The sequence below is a fragment of the Glycine soja genome, chromosome 16 (assembly GCF_004193775.1).
Source record: "Glycine soja cultivar W05 chromosome 16, ASM419377v2, whole genome shotgun sequence".
NCBI classification, from domain to species: domain Eukaryota; kingdom Viridiplantae; phylum Streptophyta; class Magnoliopsida; order Fabales; family Fabaceae; genus Glycine; species Glycine soja.
In genome coordinates, this window is record NC_041017.1 from 31261667 (window position 1) to 31281165 (window position 19499).

Below are 19499 nucleotides of genomic sequence, written 5' to 3' on the forward strand. Positions count from 1 at the left end.
GGCATTGCTTTTTCTAAAGTGAGGATGGAGTGGACATCTAGCAGTCATAATTTAAATATACTTGGAAGCCAAATGGAAAAATTAGGTGAATTAGTTATTCAAAACACTTTCCAGTGCATGTGTTGACCTAAGGAAAGGACTCACTTCCATATTTCCATAGCTAAGGGTTAGGCAGGGTAGTTTGTTTTGTCTTCTATGGTCCTCTCACTAGATTTTCATGTAAAGGAGTACGTGGGAGTAGAACTGTAGAAGCACAGAACTTTTATATTATCATTTAATATGATAAGTTTGTTAATTTTTATAATAATTATTTTAAGAGTCATAATTTATAATTGGTTCAACATTAAGATCATTAAACTTAATTTTAAATTAATTTATAAGTTGCAATTTGCCATATTCTCATGTATGTGTCGTATCATGTCATATCCCTCTCTGGATATTAAAAAGAGTATCTCTGTATCAACATTGGGGGAATATTGAAATTTGGATTTTTCTTCAAATCACGAGTATAGCTGAATTGATAAACTATACAATTTGGTCTATAAGCTTAACAAGTGATCATAGTTGAGAGAGAGAGAGAGAGAGATCAATGCATAGCCAATTAATATCTTCGAAGCTTTAAATTATAGATCAATGTGGCCTGTTGCTTTGACAGCTTCAAGTCATGATCAGTCTGTGACCTATATCATGTCCTCTACCATATATTTTGTTTTCTTTACTATGTTCAAATAAAACCAAACTGGCAGACAGTATAACGCATACTCGGAAATTGTAAACTAGTTTTCACATTCTTCAGCATATTTTTCCCATACATAAATATCATCCTCTAAAACCGATTTTGAACTCTGAATATAGCTAAAAGGAAGGGGGATTGCATATTTGAATGTGGGGTGAATAAATGAGGACTTAAGGGTGTCAAATTGTTTAAGAGTGCAAATAGTGTTTTACACACCCCAAAATAACAAACGTGTTTATGGTAGTTGATACTTGAGAACGTGGGTGCTGGTGGGTGAGTTCAGAAAGCCTAAACTAATATATCTCTCAAAAAAGGAAAAAAAAAAAAAGCAGAAGCAATATTATTCCCAAGGGTCCATCACCACACCTACAATGATGTAACACCAAAGCAGAATGGGGAAATGTACAGGCCAACGTTCTCCTTATCCTAGTTTCTAGGTGTCGGGTATCCTCTGTCAAGAACTAGAGACTAATCTTTCGAGCTATGAATATTTATTTATAAAATTAACCTTTCTCAACATATATTGAGAATTTAACTCTGATTATATATTTAAAAGATATAGTTATCTGTCAATCATACTACACGGTGATATGCTTATTCTTGTATTACAACATACAGCAGCATGAATATACTATACCACATACATGTTACTAGGCAAACATAAAGATTGAATTTTATATTATGAAAACCAATAAAATCACAAAATGGAAGTATATCCAATGCTCAAAAACTTTACAGCATGTATCAAATATAGTTCAAGGACCACAAACAATACAGCCAAATTAATTTCCATGGGAAAAATAATGAAAGTTGAAAGATCAACAAAAGCAAATTAAATATTCCCAGGAATGGCTAGCTAAACTTGTTGATCATCATCAATTTGAGGAGCAAATGCACACAAAGTCCTGCTTTTTCTTTACAATCACATCTCTTGGTACTCCAGCAACTGCATTCGGCTTTGCATTCTCAGCTGTTCATAGAACCTTCTGATGAAAGCCTCAGCCTGATCATCAACTTGGGCATTTCCATTTCCACCCTCTTGTTCATTTTCTTCATCCTCAGATGAGTAGTTGGAGATCCTCACAGTGAAGGGTGAGATCCTCTCCCCAGGAGCAAAATCAGATGCATTATCAAACCTATGGTTGAAAGTGTATTCAGGTGTCATATTAGGCACCAAAACCACGGGCCTAGGCTCTTCAACAACCTCTGTGGTATTCATGCAAGGGAAGTTGAAATGGTGCTTCTTCTTTGGCACATGGAAAAAAACAGGACTTGGGCTGTTGCTGCATGAGAATTCATATTCCTGCATGCCATAGCCACGTGCCAAACTCTTTGAATGATGATGATGGTGGTGGTGATGAGATGACATGAAATTGCTCATAGATTTTCTGAGCAATTTCCCTTTCTTCATCATCAAATTCATGTCCATAATCAGCTTCCTCTTTGACACCAAACCCTTCCTGATCATGAAGAAAGTGATCCTCAACACATTCCATAGCTTCTTGGCTATAACTGGAGAATGTGCCTCCATTTCTTAAAATTTAACAAACAAAAAACAAATATGAGTAGTAATAAAGGTTTTAACTTTAAATAACTTGGGATAAAAGGGTACTATAATATTGGATAAGGAACTAGAAAGAAAATAGAGAAGTAAAGGGTTTTTGCAAACCAAAGTATGTGAGAGTGAGTTTTTTTTTGTTCTGCGAGGTTTGTTAAGCCTCGCAGAAACAAGAAAACCTGATGAGAAAAAATGGAAGGAAAGGGATGAGGGTTATATAGGAATTGGAGAGGGCATGATGAAGTGCTGGAGAAGTCATATGAATAATAAAAGTGTGTTTTCAAAAAATGGACCCAACAACCGCTTCTTCCACACAACATTTTAAGAAAAGAAAACACAAAAGAAAGCAACTATCCGTTTCAAAAATGTAATTTAAATAAACAATAAATGAGATAATGTTGAAACGACAATTGATAGCATTATTTCAATGTGGGAAAATGCTTTTTTCTTACCATAAAAGTAGAACAACTTTTGTTGTGCCCTTTAATTTTAAGAAAATATGTTTTAGAATTTAATTAAAATATATTTTCTTTTTATACCGTGTCTAATTACAAACTAATACACATTTGATGTTTTTTATAATAATTTTCTTAAATATTCTAAAGATAATCTTGTATTACTTGATTATATAATTTTTTTTACATTGATTAATGCATGGCAATTAAACCTATTTTCTACATGTATTCAAAAAGATAAAAGATAAATAAAAAATAATTATATATAATATAAAAATGAAACTGTTTGAACGCGTTAAGTAATAATTTGGATGTATTGAACTTCAAATACATGCTTAAAACCACCGTGTGGGGTGTGGTTTGGTTAATAGAAAAAGGGGCAATTCTATTAGTTTATAGGCTGTACCATGCATGAAGGAAGCTTGATTCACGTAATAGCCATGAAAATCCACGGGAACCTTGTATTAGTGGCACCTATCCCTTTGTTGATGAGTTTATTATTATTACATGGTCCCCTACAAATGCAATCGTTAACAATGGAAGATTCTCAAGTGGTTCTTCCACCTTTTGTTTAGCTCGAAATATCTTACGGCAATAAAGGAACTTGACACCCAATTCAAGGATAGGATAACTTGCTTGTCCTCAAAAATATGCTTAGTAAATACTCTTCATTAATTATAAGAAAAGGGTATAAATTCTCGGATAAGTTAAGTTTGCAAGAGGGAATTTAAAGTTTTATTTAATAGTTAAATAAGAGTGTTACTAATACTTACATTTGGACATTAAAATTTATTTTTCATTCAAAATAACAATAGTAAATACAGAAAATTAGAATTACGTATCTAAATGTATGTTTTTGAAGTAACTAGAAATTTTCTTTAATAGTGTGAAGAATTTATATGTATTTACATTAAAACTAATATTTATTATTAAATTTCTGAGTGAAACTTTAAAGAATAATTTTTTTTCTTTGTACTTTTCAAATATAAAAACTAAGCTTAAATTTTTCTAGTTTATATCTGATACACTTTGTTATCAAGTATGTATTTCTAGTTATAATACTTATGTATTTAAATCTTTAAAAAAAAAAAGGAAAGATTTAATTTAAAATAATTTTATATGTCTTTATCTTAAGAAGCTTAGTGATTTAAGTCGAAGATAATTATCAAATAACTATTTGACTAACTAATCACATGATTTGATTATGATATGTAGTAATAGAATCTTATGGACAACTTTCCCATTTATAAAAAAGATATTCTTTATTTATATTAATCATATTTTTTGTACTAGCAATAATATTTCACTAAAATATTTATTTGATTAAATTAAATTCTCTATTTTGATTATCAAATAAATTAGTTTCTTATATAAAGATTGAAATACTCGTTTGTGTATGATTTCATAGGTTCAATATTAAATCCGTAATAAATTAATCATAATTAATTTATTAATTAAGATAGACATTTAACAATATTTTTTAACATTCAGATAACATGAAGTAACATCATTTATTTTCAAGAACCAATAGAAAAATAATATATTTTATACATAGTATTATTGTCAAACTCTAATAAGTTAACACATTATATTTAATTAACTAATAACTTAAAAGAAACTCATTCAATTGCATTGACCAAGGTCTTAATTATATCATAGAATTCAAACTCATTACCAAGAGTTGATGAATTTTTTCTTGATTAATCATTAATTCTTCAATTATTTAATTATATCTAATATTCATTCAACTAGTGTCATAAGACAATAGGTGTTCAAAATTAAAATATAATAAATAACTTGTTAATTATTAAGATAATTTCAGGTCAAAGGAAACTATTAAATTTCTTTTCGAGAAATTCCTATTGACATATTAAGATAATATTAATTAAATTCTCAATTGAATCAGTTTAATGATAGTATCCATATGTGTATCACCTATACATGTAATTTAATAATGAGATCTATTAATCTTTATCCAATAAAGATATCATATGTATGTATATATATATCTAAATTATTGATATCTTATTTACAATAATTATATGATTAAGAATAATTTAGATTAAAATTATAAAAGATTTATTTTTCATTATCATAATTTTTATCATGATAACAAGTTTTTAATTCTGATCAAGGACTTGTCAAATTAACAATTTAATAAAACAATAAATATGTTTATAAAATAAAAGAATAATTTCTTATTAAAATTAATAATATGATAGATTGAATTTTGTGCATACAAGTTTATCCCCAACATTATTTTCTAGTTTATCTCTAATAATTAAGACTATATACAGTTTTTACACTAAGGAAATATCTTTCCTTTCATTATTCAATCATCAATACAAGAATTTTATTTAGTAGTCTTAAGTTTAATTTAATATTCTTTAACGACTTACACAATATTTACAAAGAAAACTTTTCAATATTCCTATACTTTAATTCAAATGATAACACTTGAATTTAGTAAGAGTGTAGTTCAATTTGTTACATTGAATGTATAAATTATTATACCCACTCTAGCATTGTCTTTGATTCTTACTAAAAAAAAATATTATAACACTTGATATACATGATTATTTTTTTCTTGAATATATGAACATTTTTCAATTATCAACCACAAGACAATACCAACATACATTCATACCGAACCTCATGCTTGTAAATTGATGCCTCTAAAGAGAATGAATAATCATTTTCCTAAAATGGTCATCCTCGATGCTCTAAAATTGTTTTAGAATGTAATCCTTTTAAGACGATTATTTTCCTGAAAATCATCTTAAAATGTATAGTTTTTCTAAGACGATTTTTTAAGAACTGTCGTAAAAAGTTTTGACTTTCTACGATGTTGACTACAAATCAAAACCATCGTTGAATGTGTCATAGAACCGATGTAAAAACATCTTTTTGCATTAGGGACAGTTATATCAAGTCATTTGGACGTCTTTCGATGATCACAAAGAAGTGCAACAGTTTCACGAGATATCATACATGCGGTTAGTAAAAAAAGAGCTTCCCAAGCAGGATTTAGTGAGTTAGGCATGATATGATCTCCAAAATCAAAATTGTAGCATCGAGACTCCATGCAAAAAACTATGGAAGTATATACAAATTCTTAATCGAAGAACAAACAACAATTGAATATATTGTGATGCTGCTCATGAATATGACAAAGAAAGCGATAATGACAAAAAATTAAAAATATGCACGTGTAAAAGGTACTGTTTTTTTCTTGGCATCTAATGCTTCAATTAAATCATAATCCTATTTTTCAGATAATGAAAATATTCATTCTATACACTGCAAAATCATTAGGAATTCAACATTCTATTCCATAATCAGCAGATAAGTTTTGTTTCTTATTCAGTCTCAACTTTAGGATCAGTTTTCTTCAATGCAAGCTTTCGTTTATTTTGAATTTGGCGGACAAATTCAGAAGTTATTACATGTAACTTCCCATTAGGCTTACGAGTAGTGGCGATAGCAGTCCCTAACCCTGCCCTTCTTAATGCACGAGCTAAACACCTTTCACCAAATTGAAAATGAGAGGGGCATGCAGGAGGAACCATGGACCTCAATATTGGCTTATTACAAAAAGAAGGCCCTGTTGGCAAACTGAATAAAGCCAAGAACTTAGTCAGTGAAGTAGTCTACTCCATCTAGATATTGGTAAGTAATGCAAGTAAAAAATAAAATGTAAGAAATGTCTTGTGTGACAAATATATATGATTTAATAATTAAATGAAGAGACAAAGCCCTAATAATTGAACAAAGGAGCATGCCTTTTGAGAAGGAATCTCTTAAATTAATTGCTTATTAAAAGGAAATGATCCATATTGAAAGAAAATGAATAAGTCACTGTCTCCGCCTGGTAAAGTATGTATCTTCCTACCCATTCTTATTACTGAGAACTATGAATTCTCATAGTGATTTCTAGTTTTTTCTACAAGTTTTAAGACATCAATCTTTTACAATGGATAATGGTTAGCATTCCTACTCATTCTAATTACTGAGAACTATCAATTCTTAAGATCCTTATTCTAGATGATTGAAACATGAAGGTTTACATTAAATGGAAATAGACAGAGAGATTGATTTACCAGTTGTGGGTATGAAGACTAGTATTCAGTACGGAAAGGGTATTCAATAGCTTAAACTAGCAAAATAGGCTACAAAATCAAAGTTTTTACAAGAAAGATATTCCATATAGAACCTAAAAATGGTAAAGTGCAACATGGTTTATTGTTTAGTAAGTGTTCAAATGAACACTCTTTAAGAAGCACACTACTATGGCAACATTCCTGTTAAGTAACATAACAAGCCAATCTCTAAAAGACATGTTGATTGGTAAAGTGCAGTGTGCTGAAAACTCAAGAATTTGAATCAAATTACTCATTTTAAGATTAAGACAACAAAATCTGACCGGTTCTGTATCATCATTGAACTTGAAATGGATTCATTCTTTGTAAAACATGCAACTTTCATTTGACATCATTAGTCACAAGGTTGAACATCTTTTTCTCATAATTAGATTTTGAGCAACAAAATTACGTAAGCATCACATATTTTCAAACAGGAGGAACCACTCAGTTTTAAATTTTCAGAACCCACAACCTTTACATTGCATTTTGCATAAAGGTTCTCTTGCTATAACAAAATGGATTCACTGTTGTTATTCTTTTGCTTCATAGACTCAACAGACTTTTGAGGTGGCCATAAATGGATTAATGTCACAGATAAAGATGAATAGTGAGCCTCAAAAGAGCACAGAGGATGAAACACAAATTACATGGTTGTTATTTCTCTTAAAAATTCAATTACAAGAAGCAACACTGACTCTACAATCTATAGTTCTATACACACTGCCTCAAATTAAAATTCACCAAGCTTTTAACATAGGGAACACTATACAGTAAACTGAAGCACAATAAAGTGGACAATTTTCCCACAGCCAAACAACCAATTTTGAGAAACAAAGAAAATCACACTCTTTTTCTTCTTCTACGAACATAATTAACCCTAGAACCACACTATTCAAGCAAACAACCAAACCAATCTATACACTTAATCGTTAAATTAGTCCTAGTGCATGTTTGGTTTCATGTTGGACAATTGATTTAGGACCAAAATTGATTCTGAATTAAAGCAATTTTAAGTAGTTTTTGCGTTGGATAAAAAAATTTATAACGAGTTTTACACGTAACTTGATTTTATAATAAAAAAAAGCGTAATTTTCATTATATTTAAAATTATTCACTTCACAGTATCTTCCAGTTTCACTTCAACAAGCACAACCCTATTTTCAATTATCAATTATCAATTTTCAATTTAAAAAATAAAAAACAGACTTTAAAAAAAAAAAACTCACTTTTTGGCAACGGCTTTGCATCCCTGGTAAAGCTTCTGCTTGGAATCGCTCAATATATGAGTGTGACAGTAATTCGTCAAAGCCATGGCCTTCGTCTTGCATCCGTTATAACGACACTGCACGATGTCGTCACCACCACCAGAAACGACGCCGTTTTGGTTGTTGTTGTTGTCGCTGTTGTCATTGTGATCTTCCTTGAAGGGGCTCTTGCCGTAGCTCCAGCTGTAGTCTCGGTACTTGGACCTCATCTCCTCCATCAGGGCCCAGTAGTGGGCCCGGTAGCACCGCCCCAGCTGCCTCGTTCGCCGCAGCCGCCGCCGGAGCACCTCCTCCCGCGTCAGCACGCGCGACTTCGCCAGCGCCGTGTCTCCCTCGCCGCCCTCGATCGCCACCGGCCGCGGCGGAGAGGACGCATAACCCCACTCGTCCATCGGTGCTGAGTCGCCAACTCGGAACTGGGTTTCTCGCTGGAACTCGGAAGAGTTCGTTACGGTAATTTTATTTTCTGAGTTTGATTCTTCGGTGTCGGGAGAAACTAAACAAATAGGACGACTATAAGTATTTTTTTTTATTGTTTTACACTGACAAATAATAATAATAATCTAAAAGAGAATAATAATTTTATATTTTTATTAATTCATATATAAAGAATATAAATAAAAAAATAAATGATATTATATTAAAAATTTAAAATAAAACTATTTTGGATGATAATTTTCTTTTCGTTACAATTATAACAGTTATAATGTAACAGAGTGAATAGAATTTTTACAATTGTCTTAAATTTGTGTTGAATGAGATTTAGAAAATTATGTTTGGATAGAGTATTTAAAATAGTAATTTAAACCGTTAAAATTCTTTAAGATAAAATTTTGTGTTTGGATATTTTATTTGAAAATTTTTAAAATTTAAGAAATTTTAAACAAAGTTTCATTTAATTAAAATTAAGGAATTTTAATTCCTGACTAAAATGAGAGAATTTGAAAATTCTCACTTCTCAAATCCTTCCTCACACTTTTGTTGGATCCTCCCTCACACTCTTGCTTGATCCTCCCTTGTTATCACTTTAACAGTTTCGTTGTTCTCTTTGGTTAATTGATTTCTCATCTCTGCTTTTTTTTTTCTTCTCTAATCTAGGATTTCTCGAATCAGATTTTGTCATTGGTTTGTGTTTTTTATTTTGTTTCTTAATCTCGATTTCAATTCATTGATTTTGTGTTTTTGATTTATGTTTTTTCTTCATATTTAGATTCAAAATATTCGTTCACATAAACACAATGCCCCCCGGTCGTTGGAAGATTTGGCATAACTATCGTCCTAGACATCATGACAGTGAAGTGAATCGAGGGGCTGGCGATGAAGGTCGGAGAGAATCTTTTCAATTTCATGCAATCATTTTGCGGTGTTTTGAAAATGAAAAAAAAATTAATTTCTTTATCTAAACACATAATATTAAAAATGATAAAATATCAATTGAAGTATTTGAAATTTTTAAAATTTAAATTTTTTTAGAATTTTAAGTTATCTCATTCAAACACACTCTTAAGATATTATTTATTATTTGACTAAGATAAGATTTAAGAAGGATAGCATTAATTTGCACTCTTGAAATAATTTAAAAGATTATACAAATAAGTTAAGAAGTTGACTAAATATATTATATAATATTTTTTAAAAGAGATTTTATTTTAAGAAGGATAAGATTTAAGAAAGATATTAATTAGCGCTTTTGTAAATAATTTAAAATATTATACAGATAAATTAAGAAGTTGACTAAATATATTTTATAACATTTCAGCAAAGGATTTTTTGTTTTTACCAAAAAAAATACATTTATAATATAATTATTTATATTATTATCTAATTATAATTTATTGTTTGATTTAAAATATTAATAATTACTTTTAAATTAGACTAAATTATAATTTTGATCCTTGTAATTTTTAATCCATAATTTTAGTTTTGTTAGTTTAAATTTACGATTTATGTTCCTCAATCTTTAAATTACGAAAATTTAGTTCCTCATTAAAATTCAAGCTTCTTCTTATTTTGCTTTACCACCTAAACTACTAAATCATTCTATTTGTTTGAGTATATTAGATACATTGTTGTTATGTATAAAACATTACCAGATCCACTATTGGACCTTGATGGAGTAGCCATTAGTGGGTCTAATAACAAAAAAAAAGTATTTATTGAATGTTAAATTTTATGTGTAATGTTACTTTTGTTTTATAATATTTCACAGTTAATTTGTTTTGGTACATTAAATTTAAAAAATTTTATTTTGATTTTTTATATTTTCAAAATATATCATTTAAATCCTTCAATTTTTCATTAGAAACGTTAGCGTTATGTTAACTTTTAAATTTTAAAATGGTTTAATGTCATTTTTGGTTTATTCTATTTTACAGTTGTTTTGTTTTGATACATTATATTTTAAAAGTTTCATTATAGTCAAGAGATGCATAAACGAATAATCATAATCAAGATTTGTTTCATTAATAAATAGAATGATACAAAAGATATCAAGAAAAAATATAAATAAGCACATAATTATGATTCTACAAAAATTGATCTTCTTCCTACACCAATCTCTCATAATCTTCTCCCTCTTTGTCATCAAGCAAAAAACACAAGGGAGGAACAAAGGGTGCAATTTAGTCATGCTTGTTAGAAGAAGAGTTTTTTGAAGATGAAGAATGTAAGGGCATGATGGTTGCTCTTGGTAGTGATGGAGGCTCTTGTTGCATAAGGGAAACTTCAGGGATCAAGGCAAGCTTGGTATTGTCAGAGATAGACTCTTCAAGATGAAGAAATCTTTTAAAAAACTATTTTATATTCCTTTAAAGTTTATCAATGTTGGAGAACAACAACTTTTGATCATAACGAATTTTTTTGACCTACTTCTCTATAGAGTTCAACCTACTCTCAATTGACCTTGAAGAAGGTTTAGTCATAGTGGAGGAGAGGAAACGTGAACATATGGAACCTCTTCTTGAACCTTAGAAGGTTGAACAGTAGTTGACTCGGAAGGAAATTGGGGAAAGGGAATGGAAAAGGTTAAGGGTTTACCATCTAAGGGACCAAGACCACATGCAATTTTAACATAAGTGTCAAAGATGGGAGAACTTAAAAGATTTTGCATATTGTTAATGTTGAACAAGGAATCCTTCACAAATCCATTAGGAGTTCTCTCACCAGCTGCAACTTCTAGTACAATCTGAGCAATTTTTGTTGCAACTTCAACCTTGTTTGCTTTCTTAGAAGACTTTTCTTGTTTGTCTTCTTCCTTCTCAGTGTCTTCCTTCTCCAAGCTAGAATCGACAGTCCTTAGCCCTGTTAATACATCAGTAATGATCTCCATATTGAGATCCTTTTATACAAGTTTAGAACTCATATTGTTTTGAGCTTCATCAACCTCCACACCCTTAGAAGGGTGAATGTCTTCATTTTGAGCTCCAACGTTCTAAGCTCCTATGTTTTGACCTTCAGCTTCCTCATTCTGAGCAAACTAACCACCTTCATTAGCTGCTAACACCTCATTCTAAGGCTCATAATGGTCTTCCACATCCTTATTCTCTTCCTTAGAAAAATGTTCTGAGGTTTCATGAAAAGAGCCTTAGTTCAATGGCTCCTTAGAATAGACCTCTTCTGAAACTTCCTCCCCACCCTGAAGGGATTCTTCCTTTTCTTCTTCATTTTAAACTCTCTCATAATGGTCTTTAGAAGGCTTTTAGAGTTCTAAACTCCTTTATAACTTACATTTTCTTCATCACCAAAATTTTCATTTTGTTTAAAGACCTCCTTCTCTAAGACATAAACTTTAGCAGCAACAACAGAAGAAGGAATAACATTTTCTTCCTCTTCCTTTTTCGAGGATTCTTTTACCTCCTCAAACTTAGACCGAGGGCATCTCCCAACCCTAACCTTCAACCTCTTCCCACTTTTGATAAGATCAATCGGAAGGGATGAAGGCCTTTTGGCAGACCCATAACTTTTCTTTTCTTTTCATTCTTCTTCTTCTTCTTCTCCTCCTTGTTTTAAGCACCCTCCTCATTAGAATAGGTGCAAGCTGTCTCCATTCCAGGATGGGTTCAACTTCAAAGCTGTAACATTTTTCTCCCCCCAAGTCAGCACCTTATCATTCTTAGCTTCATCATCCAGAGGCATTCCAAAGTGCCTAAAAATTAGGGTCATCAGCTTCCCATGAGGCACACTGGAGGTTGACATGATGGGCTTGGTTGCCTTAAACCTATTGTTGATGATCCCACAAGTAGTTGTTTCGAGACTTGAAGTTCCACCAAACTCTTGGAAAACAATATGTTGGAAGGAATGACTTCATTAGAATCCACTTCTTCTTCCATCTTTGTGGCGATGGTGATCATAGATTCTTTCTTTCTTTCTTTTTTACTTTAGTAGAATATGTGATTTTGATTTCTTCAATTCATTTTCTACACATTTTTTTTCTTGTTAACGAGTTTCCTTTGCCTTATATTGCATTTGAATGTTCATTTTAAGCATCATCTTTCTCTGTTTATAGATCCAGGATCAAATTTTGGTGTTCCTCAAGCATCATTTTTTGTTGCATGAGCATTTGTATGAGCTCTATTAGTTGTATACTCATGAATGCCACATTTTCTTCCATTCTTGGTGAGGTTGTGGCTTCTTTCATAGGTGAAGAATGTGTTGCTATTGCTAAAGCTTTTTTGCTTTGTATACTCACCATAACAAAGATCCACGAGCAATGGATCCTTTTATCTAGAGAATCGATGATTCACACAGACAGCACCTTTGTTACGGTGTAGGATATAAAATATGATTTGTCTTGTGCAGCGTAGGATAGAATGAAAGGAGAAGAAAGAGACAAAGAAAGAGATTGAGATTTTAGAGATCTAGTGTAGTCAAGTGTGGATGTCTGAATCCCCGGTATGGTTACAAGATGTCTATTTATAGTGTTGTTATCATGGCTGTAATAATCACATGACATATTTTATGTATTTGTATTTGATCTCTATCCAGGATTGTTATTGGAGATGGGAATAGATCGGGTCATCGACAAGGACCTATGGTCTGAACTATTAATAAAAAATATAAGTTTGGATTTTTTAAAAAAACTTATTTAATTAAATAGGTTAGACTTAAATTTATAAAAAAAACTATTAAACTTTATAAGTCGACATGTTTATTCATTTATATATAATGAAAAATTAATGTATATATATTATACTTTTATATTTAATATTTTAATAATTTAATAATCTTGTATCATAAATAAAATAAATATTTGAGATAAAAAGATCTTTAAGTAAGCTAATAGATCTATTTACCTAAAGTTTGATTTAACTCATTTTTACCCCAAACTTATTTGTAATAAATTTATTACAAGTCAGCTAAGGTGTCTTTTACTTGTGTGGCTGTTGGATTTGTAGTCAGCTCATTATCCTTTAGTTGACCAATACTTGTAAATTTAATATTCACTAATAAATTATTACAAAATAGTCTATAACGTGAACTTAGTTAATGGAGAATTTAAAATTAGTCTAAAAAAAATTATAAGTGACTGTACATCAAACTCTTTAATAACGTTACTTAAAAAGAGACTAAAATAAAAACAAAAGTCTTTCAAGACTAAAATCAAAACAAATTTGTTTAAAGAACTAAAAAAAATAAGACCAAAAGTTATTTAATTTTTTTTCTGCTCTGATTTCCACCCTCTCGTCCAAGCACGTTACTTATTGCTACTGTTCCCGAAGCATTCGGAATTCAACTTCAATTTCAGTTTTGTTCCACATTTTCTAACCTTTGAGCAATTGAATTCAAGCATTGCGCACAGCTTCAAAGGGGCACTCTCTATTTTTTCATAACCCTAACGTAGATTAACCGAACCCCTCATCTTTTAATCTGCATCCGTTTCCACCATGACTGATTCTGACGCCAATCACAATGACCCATCTCTCGATACCGATGCTGAGGCACCCAATGGTAATGCCTTCTTAGTTATTCACCTTAATTATGATTTACATGCTTCAATTTATGTATTTTGTTTTCCTCATCGATCAACGTTATTAGAGAATTTAGTTTTTCACAAAAAAAAAAAAAATTGAGTTTAATCATAGTGGGATAAGTGCTTTTGTTATTGACTCACTACGTGTTCAGTATATTGAAAATAAACCATTAATTTGGTTCCTCAAGCATTGTTTTCTCTAGTAAGTTGTCTCTGAAGGAATGAAATTATATAAGTAATCTCTTAAGAATTGAATACCCATCAGTTTAGTTCCTAAGCTGATATATTTTACTAATGTGCAGAGACTACGTTAAAGGGTTTTTCAATATTTGGGGGATTACTTAGCACAATTTTTATTATTTAGGGAATTACTTTTATAATTTTTTTACTTTAAGAACCATTTAGAAGAGAGGGTAATACTTCAGGGATGGAATTGAGGGTTTATTGAATAATCTTTGATATTTTAATTTTTAAGACTTTTTTTTATTACTTTTGATGCCTTGATCTAGAATGTTACGTCTTCAATAGGCGTGTGTTTTGGAATTTGGAAAATACAGACCCAATTTAGTTCATTTTTCTGTATGTGATTTAGATGTAGAAGATGATGTCAAGTTGAGGTCTAGGGACCAAAGACTGGCTCTGCCAGGTGAGCCCAAGTGTATTATATGTGGCCGCTACGGTGAATACATATGTGATGAAACTGATGATGATGTTTGCAGTTTGGAGTGCAAACAAGCACTGCTTTGCAGGATTGCCAAATCGTTGTCTCCACCACCTAAAACGATTCCTGCAGCTGATGAGTGCTTTTATGTTAGAGATTCTGATTTCAAATCAGGGACTGTATCTATGGGTAGTGATCTTAGAAAGAAACTTGATATTCGTGTGAAGGGTGATGTAGTGGCACCAGTTTTGTCATTCTCTGCCTGTAACCTCCCTGACAAGCTTCTCCACAACATAGAAGCAGCAGGATATGAAATGCCTACACCTGTCCAGATGCAAGCAATCCCGGCTGCTTTGACGGGAAAAAGCATGCTTGTTTTGGCTGATACAGGATCTGGAAAGTCTGCTTCGTTTCTTATTCCGATAGTTTCTCGTTGTGTGATTCATCGTCGACAATATTTTTCAGGTAAGAAGAAGCCTTTAGCTATGGTGTTAACCCCCACCAGAGAGCTCTGCATACAGGTTGAAGAGCATGCTAAATTGCTTGGAAAGGGGTTACCTTTCAAAACCGCTCTTGTGGTTGGTGGTGATGCCATGGCAGGACAACTCCATCGCATTCAACAAGGGGTGGAATTGATTGTAGGAACCCCGGGAAGGCTGGTTGATCTTTTAATGAAGCATGAGATTGACTTAGATGATGTGATGACTTTTGTTGTGGATGAGGTGGACTGTATGCTGCAAAGGGGCTTTAGAGATCAGGTCATGCAGATATATAGGGCTCTGTCACAACCTCAGGTCTTGATGTATTCTGCAACAATGTCTAACGATTTAGAGAAAATGATTAACACTCTAGCAAAAGGTATGGTGGTTATGTCTATTGGAGAACCTAATACGCCGAATAAGGCTGTGAAGCAGCTAGCTATTTGGGTTGAGTCAAAGCAAAAGAAGCAGAAGCTGTTTGAAATTTTGGCAAGTAAGAAGCATTTTAAGCCACCTGTTGTAGTATATGTTGGCTCCAGACTTGGGGCAGATCTCCTGGCTAATGCAATTACAGTTGCCACAGGAATTAAAGCAGTTTCCATTCATGGGGAGAAGTCTATGAAGGAAAGGAGAGAAACAATGCAGTCCTTTTTGGTGGGTGAGGTCCCCGTGGTTGTGGCTACTGGAGTTTTGGGTAGGGGGGTTGATCTACTTGGTGTAAGACAGGTGATTGTATTTGACATGCCTAATAACATTAAGGAGTATGTACATCAGATTGGAAGGGCATCTAGAATGGGGGAGGAAGGTCAAGGCATAGTTTTTGTGAATGAGGAGAATAAGAATGTCTTTGCAGAATTAATTGATGTTCTGAAATCTGGTGGGGCAGCTGTGCCTCGGGAGCTTGCCAATTCACGGTATGCCACAAGAGTTTTCTCTGGTGGCAAGGGTTCAAAGAAGAGAAAGCATACAGGATGAAGTTTCTTATTACTTGCTTAAATCCAATCTTAATCTTGATGCAGTCAACTTAGAAAATTGCACTAGAAAATACATGTATGTGTTGTACTTTTGAAGGGTAAAACAAATTTTCATACTAAAATATATCACACATTCAAATCTGGAGGTTTTGTGACATCACTCACTATAGATCTTGGTATGCTTTCGGGATTGGTAAAATGTCTCAGCTGTTTTAGCCTATAATCAATAACATTAAAGTTAAGATTGGATAGAAGGATGAGATATAAGTTCTTGGGATTATATTGTCTCTGTTGTTCAAAGCTTGAGAAGAAAAACGGCAAAAAGAGTGGGAGTGGGAGTGGCCTCTTGTCTGTCCTTTCTTGTTAAAGTTGGCTTCAACAATGAAATGTTTTTTGGCAGTGGTCTCGATATATGGCCAGCTCCCTTAGCAGTAAATTATCATAGACTTCAATCTGCACTCACATTCAAAGCAGCATGAATGTAACTATTCTTCTCTTTACATTATTTTTTGTCTAACAGATAGGCTTTCAGTTGCAGTTATATTTCCTAGGAGGCAGCACTTTAGAGAGGTGAATTTTGAGAGAAAGAACTCAGAATGAAACAGCTTCGTATTCAAGAGAATGTAGTAGTGCATTGGTTTTGCATGTCATCCATATTATAGTCTCGTATTAGACTTGGAGGAGATCATTTCGCAAGCTACTATTAATTAAGTACAGCTTCCTAGATGCTAATACTTGTGCTCATTAAATGTATATAAACATGAGATATGAGATAGATGAACATACTATTACTCCCTTCGGTCGGTCTTTATTATAAGGTACGATTATCTAATTAACATAAATTAAGAAATTTAGTTAAATTAGTCAATCATGATATACATTCTTCCAAAGTTTGAGATTTCTGTTAATGATACAGACAACTTGACTAATAATTATCCTCTCAAACAAGTCATACAGTCTCAGTAGTGTTAGAGAAGTTTAGTTTCGAAGTTGACAAAAACAACAAAAGTATTAAAGTGGGCAAAAAATATCAATGGTGGCAGTTTATGTTGAAGTGAGAGTGTGCAGATGCACTCCCTCACTTTGAGAAAATTATAAGTAAATAACTAGAGTTTTTATATTTTTCTCCCCTTTTTCATATTTTTGAACCCATTATCTCCAATTTCCCACTTTGTTGTCAATTATTTTTTGCAGACTAACTTATTTCTTATGTTTCGTTCCTTTTTTTAGCTCTATGGGTAGTGTACTATACACTTTATTTAGCTAGACATTTTATTCCATTTCATAATAATAATAATATTTATTATTATATTAATTTTTTTAAAATAAATTGTCTTCTCTAACTAAGGATCGTAGATCCACCACCAAAAATCAATGTTAAGGTATCCATACTATAATTTACATTTCAGCTTTTAAATATTATAATAACTAATGTATGTCATATAAATATTATAATAACTAATGTATGCCATATATTCAGACTTATTTATGATATTATGTCTTATATTTTCTTTTAGCATTATCCGGCTTTATTAGTTTTATTTTGATAGTCTGAGTTTTGGATCTATACACATATTGTAGTCCATTAATGGTCAATATCAATAAATTTATGCTTACATATTTGTTAACGTTACATGATCCCAAACAAAATAATACCCAATGTCAATATATTTTGACCTAGAGTTCTTAATGAAAGTTTTTGATAGAATTATGGCGCTAAAAGTGATACACATAATTAGAACTTGAGTATGACTTGTAAAGTAGTTTCATTTCGACTTTTGCTCCATGGATTTTGCGAATAACGGCTACACGCAAACACATTAAATCTCAATGATCTATTGTTAAGGCAATTGGATTTTGCTTTTTGTATATTCACCAAGGCATCTCCAACAAATTTACATATCCATCTCACACCTTTTCTATCTCATTTGTCTTCAGAGTTAGTTTTTTTTTCTTTCTGAATTCCAATAGTATTATAATCAAAATTAGTATTCTAATATATCTTAAAAGATCAATTGAAGTTAAAACTTTTAATTTACACCTAACCAAGAATAGGTGTGCAAAATGAGTATCCAAAAGATCATATTCACAATAAAGAATTTAAAGATAAGATTGAAATCATGTACTGCATTAGATCGATCAATAATTATGTGAAGAGGTAATATAATCATATCTCCAAATAGATGTTTAATTGGCTGAGTATCTAGTTTTTGCTACCATCAAACACTTAGAGAATCACAATTATAAAAGTAAAAGAGTGAAGATATTTAAACATCAGTAGCTCATATTATTTGACTTTTTTGTCTCGAACTTTAATTTATTGAAATTCTAAGCCTCTAACATCTAAAAAGATTCATCATTTGCCTTCATATAGTGTGTTTGTGAAAGCGTTGAAGCAAACGCAACGCAAAAGCAACACCCGGATTGCTTTGGCTTTGTAGTATCGGAATGCCAATTTTTTTTTTCCGTTGAACATGGTTGCAACGTGTTTCCAATACACAGATATAATAAGAAATTAATGATGCGCTTTAACCATATAGCCTCTTTAAAAAAATTTCTATACCGATAGTCTTTGAAGATTGTTTTTTCTTAAACTAGTCTTTGAATTGTGTTTTTTACTCTTAGACCAGTCTATACCATAGTAACTTAATCATTTAAATCTGTTGGCAGTACTCTTTCCCCCATGTCTTTGTGGACACTACACATTTCAGTCAAAAAATGTTTTATGAAGTTTGTCTCGCAAAGGGTCCTAGGCTTGGCAATGGGCAACTTAGAGGCTAGATATATATATATATATATATATATATATATATATATATATATATATATATATATATATATATATTTTAATTTTCACCTTTCAAATAAAGCTTAGGGATGGAAACCTAAACTTGCCAGGCCAAGGTCAATTGAAAATCAAAATAGTAGCCAGGTTCAAGATTATTTTATACAGGCTTTTCTTCTTATTTTCAAAGGAAATAAAAACCTCTTATCCAACCAACAAATTGTTAAATGAATATTATTCTTTTACTTTTCTACCCCTTTTCATTATAAAAACAGGAGTTACAACTCTTACTTTTCTTTATAAAGTAAAAATTCACTAAAGTCGAGTCAATATCCTTCCATGAATAGGTAGTCTCTTCAATTGTATATCATCTATTACAAATAGGTGCAAAAGTTTCCTTGTTGTATTATAAAAAGAAAAAATATATATATTTGCAGTGCAGTCCTAGTCCATACAATTTTTAGTTTCTTCGAAAG

The 19499-nt window shown here is 31.6% G+C and overlaps 3 protein-coding genes across 5 annotated transcripts; 1 reads left to right on the forward strand and 2 right to left on the reverse strand.

The window, feature by feature from the left end:
- Nucleotides 1-1383: 1383 nt before the first annotated feature.
- LOC114389738 lies at nt 1384-2484 on the reverse strand. Its single transcript, XM_028350487.1, has one exon. The coding sequence runs from the start codon at nt 2265-2267 to the stop codon at nt 1659-1661; it is 609 nt and encodes a 202-aa protein (XP_028206288.1). The 5' UTR covers nt 2268-2484; the 3' UTR covers nt 1384-1658.
- A 3450-nt stretch (nt 2485-5934) lies between these two features.
- LOC114389626 (INO80 complex subunit D-like) lies at nt 5935-8644 on the reverse strand. The gene is made up of 2 exons (XM_028350336.1): nt 8118-8644; nt 5935-6364 (listed from the first exon to the last, which is right to left on the reverse strand). Exons 1-2 carry the CDS (start codon nt 8546-8548, stop codon nt 6109-6111), a joined length of 687 nt encoding a protein of 228 aa, XP_028206137.1. The 5' UTR covers nt 8549-8644; the 3' UTR covers nt 5935-6108.
- Nucleotides 8645-13797: 5153 nt separating this feature from the next.
- On the forward strand, nt 13798-17037 carry LOC114389181 (DEAD-box ATP-dependent RNA helicase 41-like). 3 transcript variants are annotated; one of them, XM_028349802.1, is made up of 3 exons: nt 14043-14102; nt 14717-14770; nt 14844-17037. In XM_028349802.1, the coding sequence occupies exon 3, from the start codon at nt 14971-14973 to the stop codon at nt 16237-16239; it is 1269 nt and encodes a 422-aa protein (XP_028205603.1). In that variant the 5' UTR covers nt 14043-14102; nt 14717-14770; nt 14844-14970; the 3' UTR covers nt 16240-17037. The 3 variants fall into 3 exon arrangements, with proteins under 3 accessions (XP_028205602.1, XP_028205604.1, XP_028205603.1); XM_028349801.1 differs by having other exon boundaries at nt 13798-14102; nt 14717-17037; XM_028349803.1 differs by lacking the exon at nt 14717-14770 and having other exon boundaries at nt 13798-14102.
- Nucleotides 17038-19499: the final 2462 nt, after the last annotated feature.

Excerpts from the sequence above, each read along its gene's own strand:
- LOC114389738 (XM_028350487.1), bottom strand. The coding sequence starts at position 2,267 with ATGGAGGCACATTCTCCAGTTATAGCCAAGAAGCTATGGAATGTGTTG.
- LOC114389626 (XM_028350336.1), bottom strand. The coding sequence starts at position 8,548 with ATGGACGAGTGGGGTTATGCGTCCTCTCCGCCGCGGCCGGTGGCGATC. Across the intron at positions 6,365-8,117 it reads TGCAAAGCCGTTGCCAAAAA|TTTGCCAACAGGGCCTTCTT; the intron begins GTGAGTTTTTTT and ends GGCTTTATTCAG.
- LOC114389181 (XM_028349801.1), top strand. The coding sequence starts at position 14,039 with ATGACTGATTCTGACGCCAATCACAATGACCCATCTCTCGATACCGAT. Across the intron at positions 14,103-14,716 it reads CGATGCTGAGGCACCCAATG|ATGTAGAAGATGATGTCAAG; the intron begins GTAATGCCTTCT and ends TATGTGATTTAG.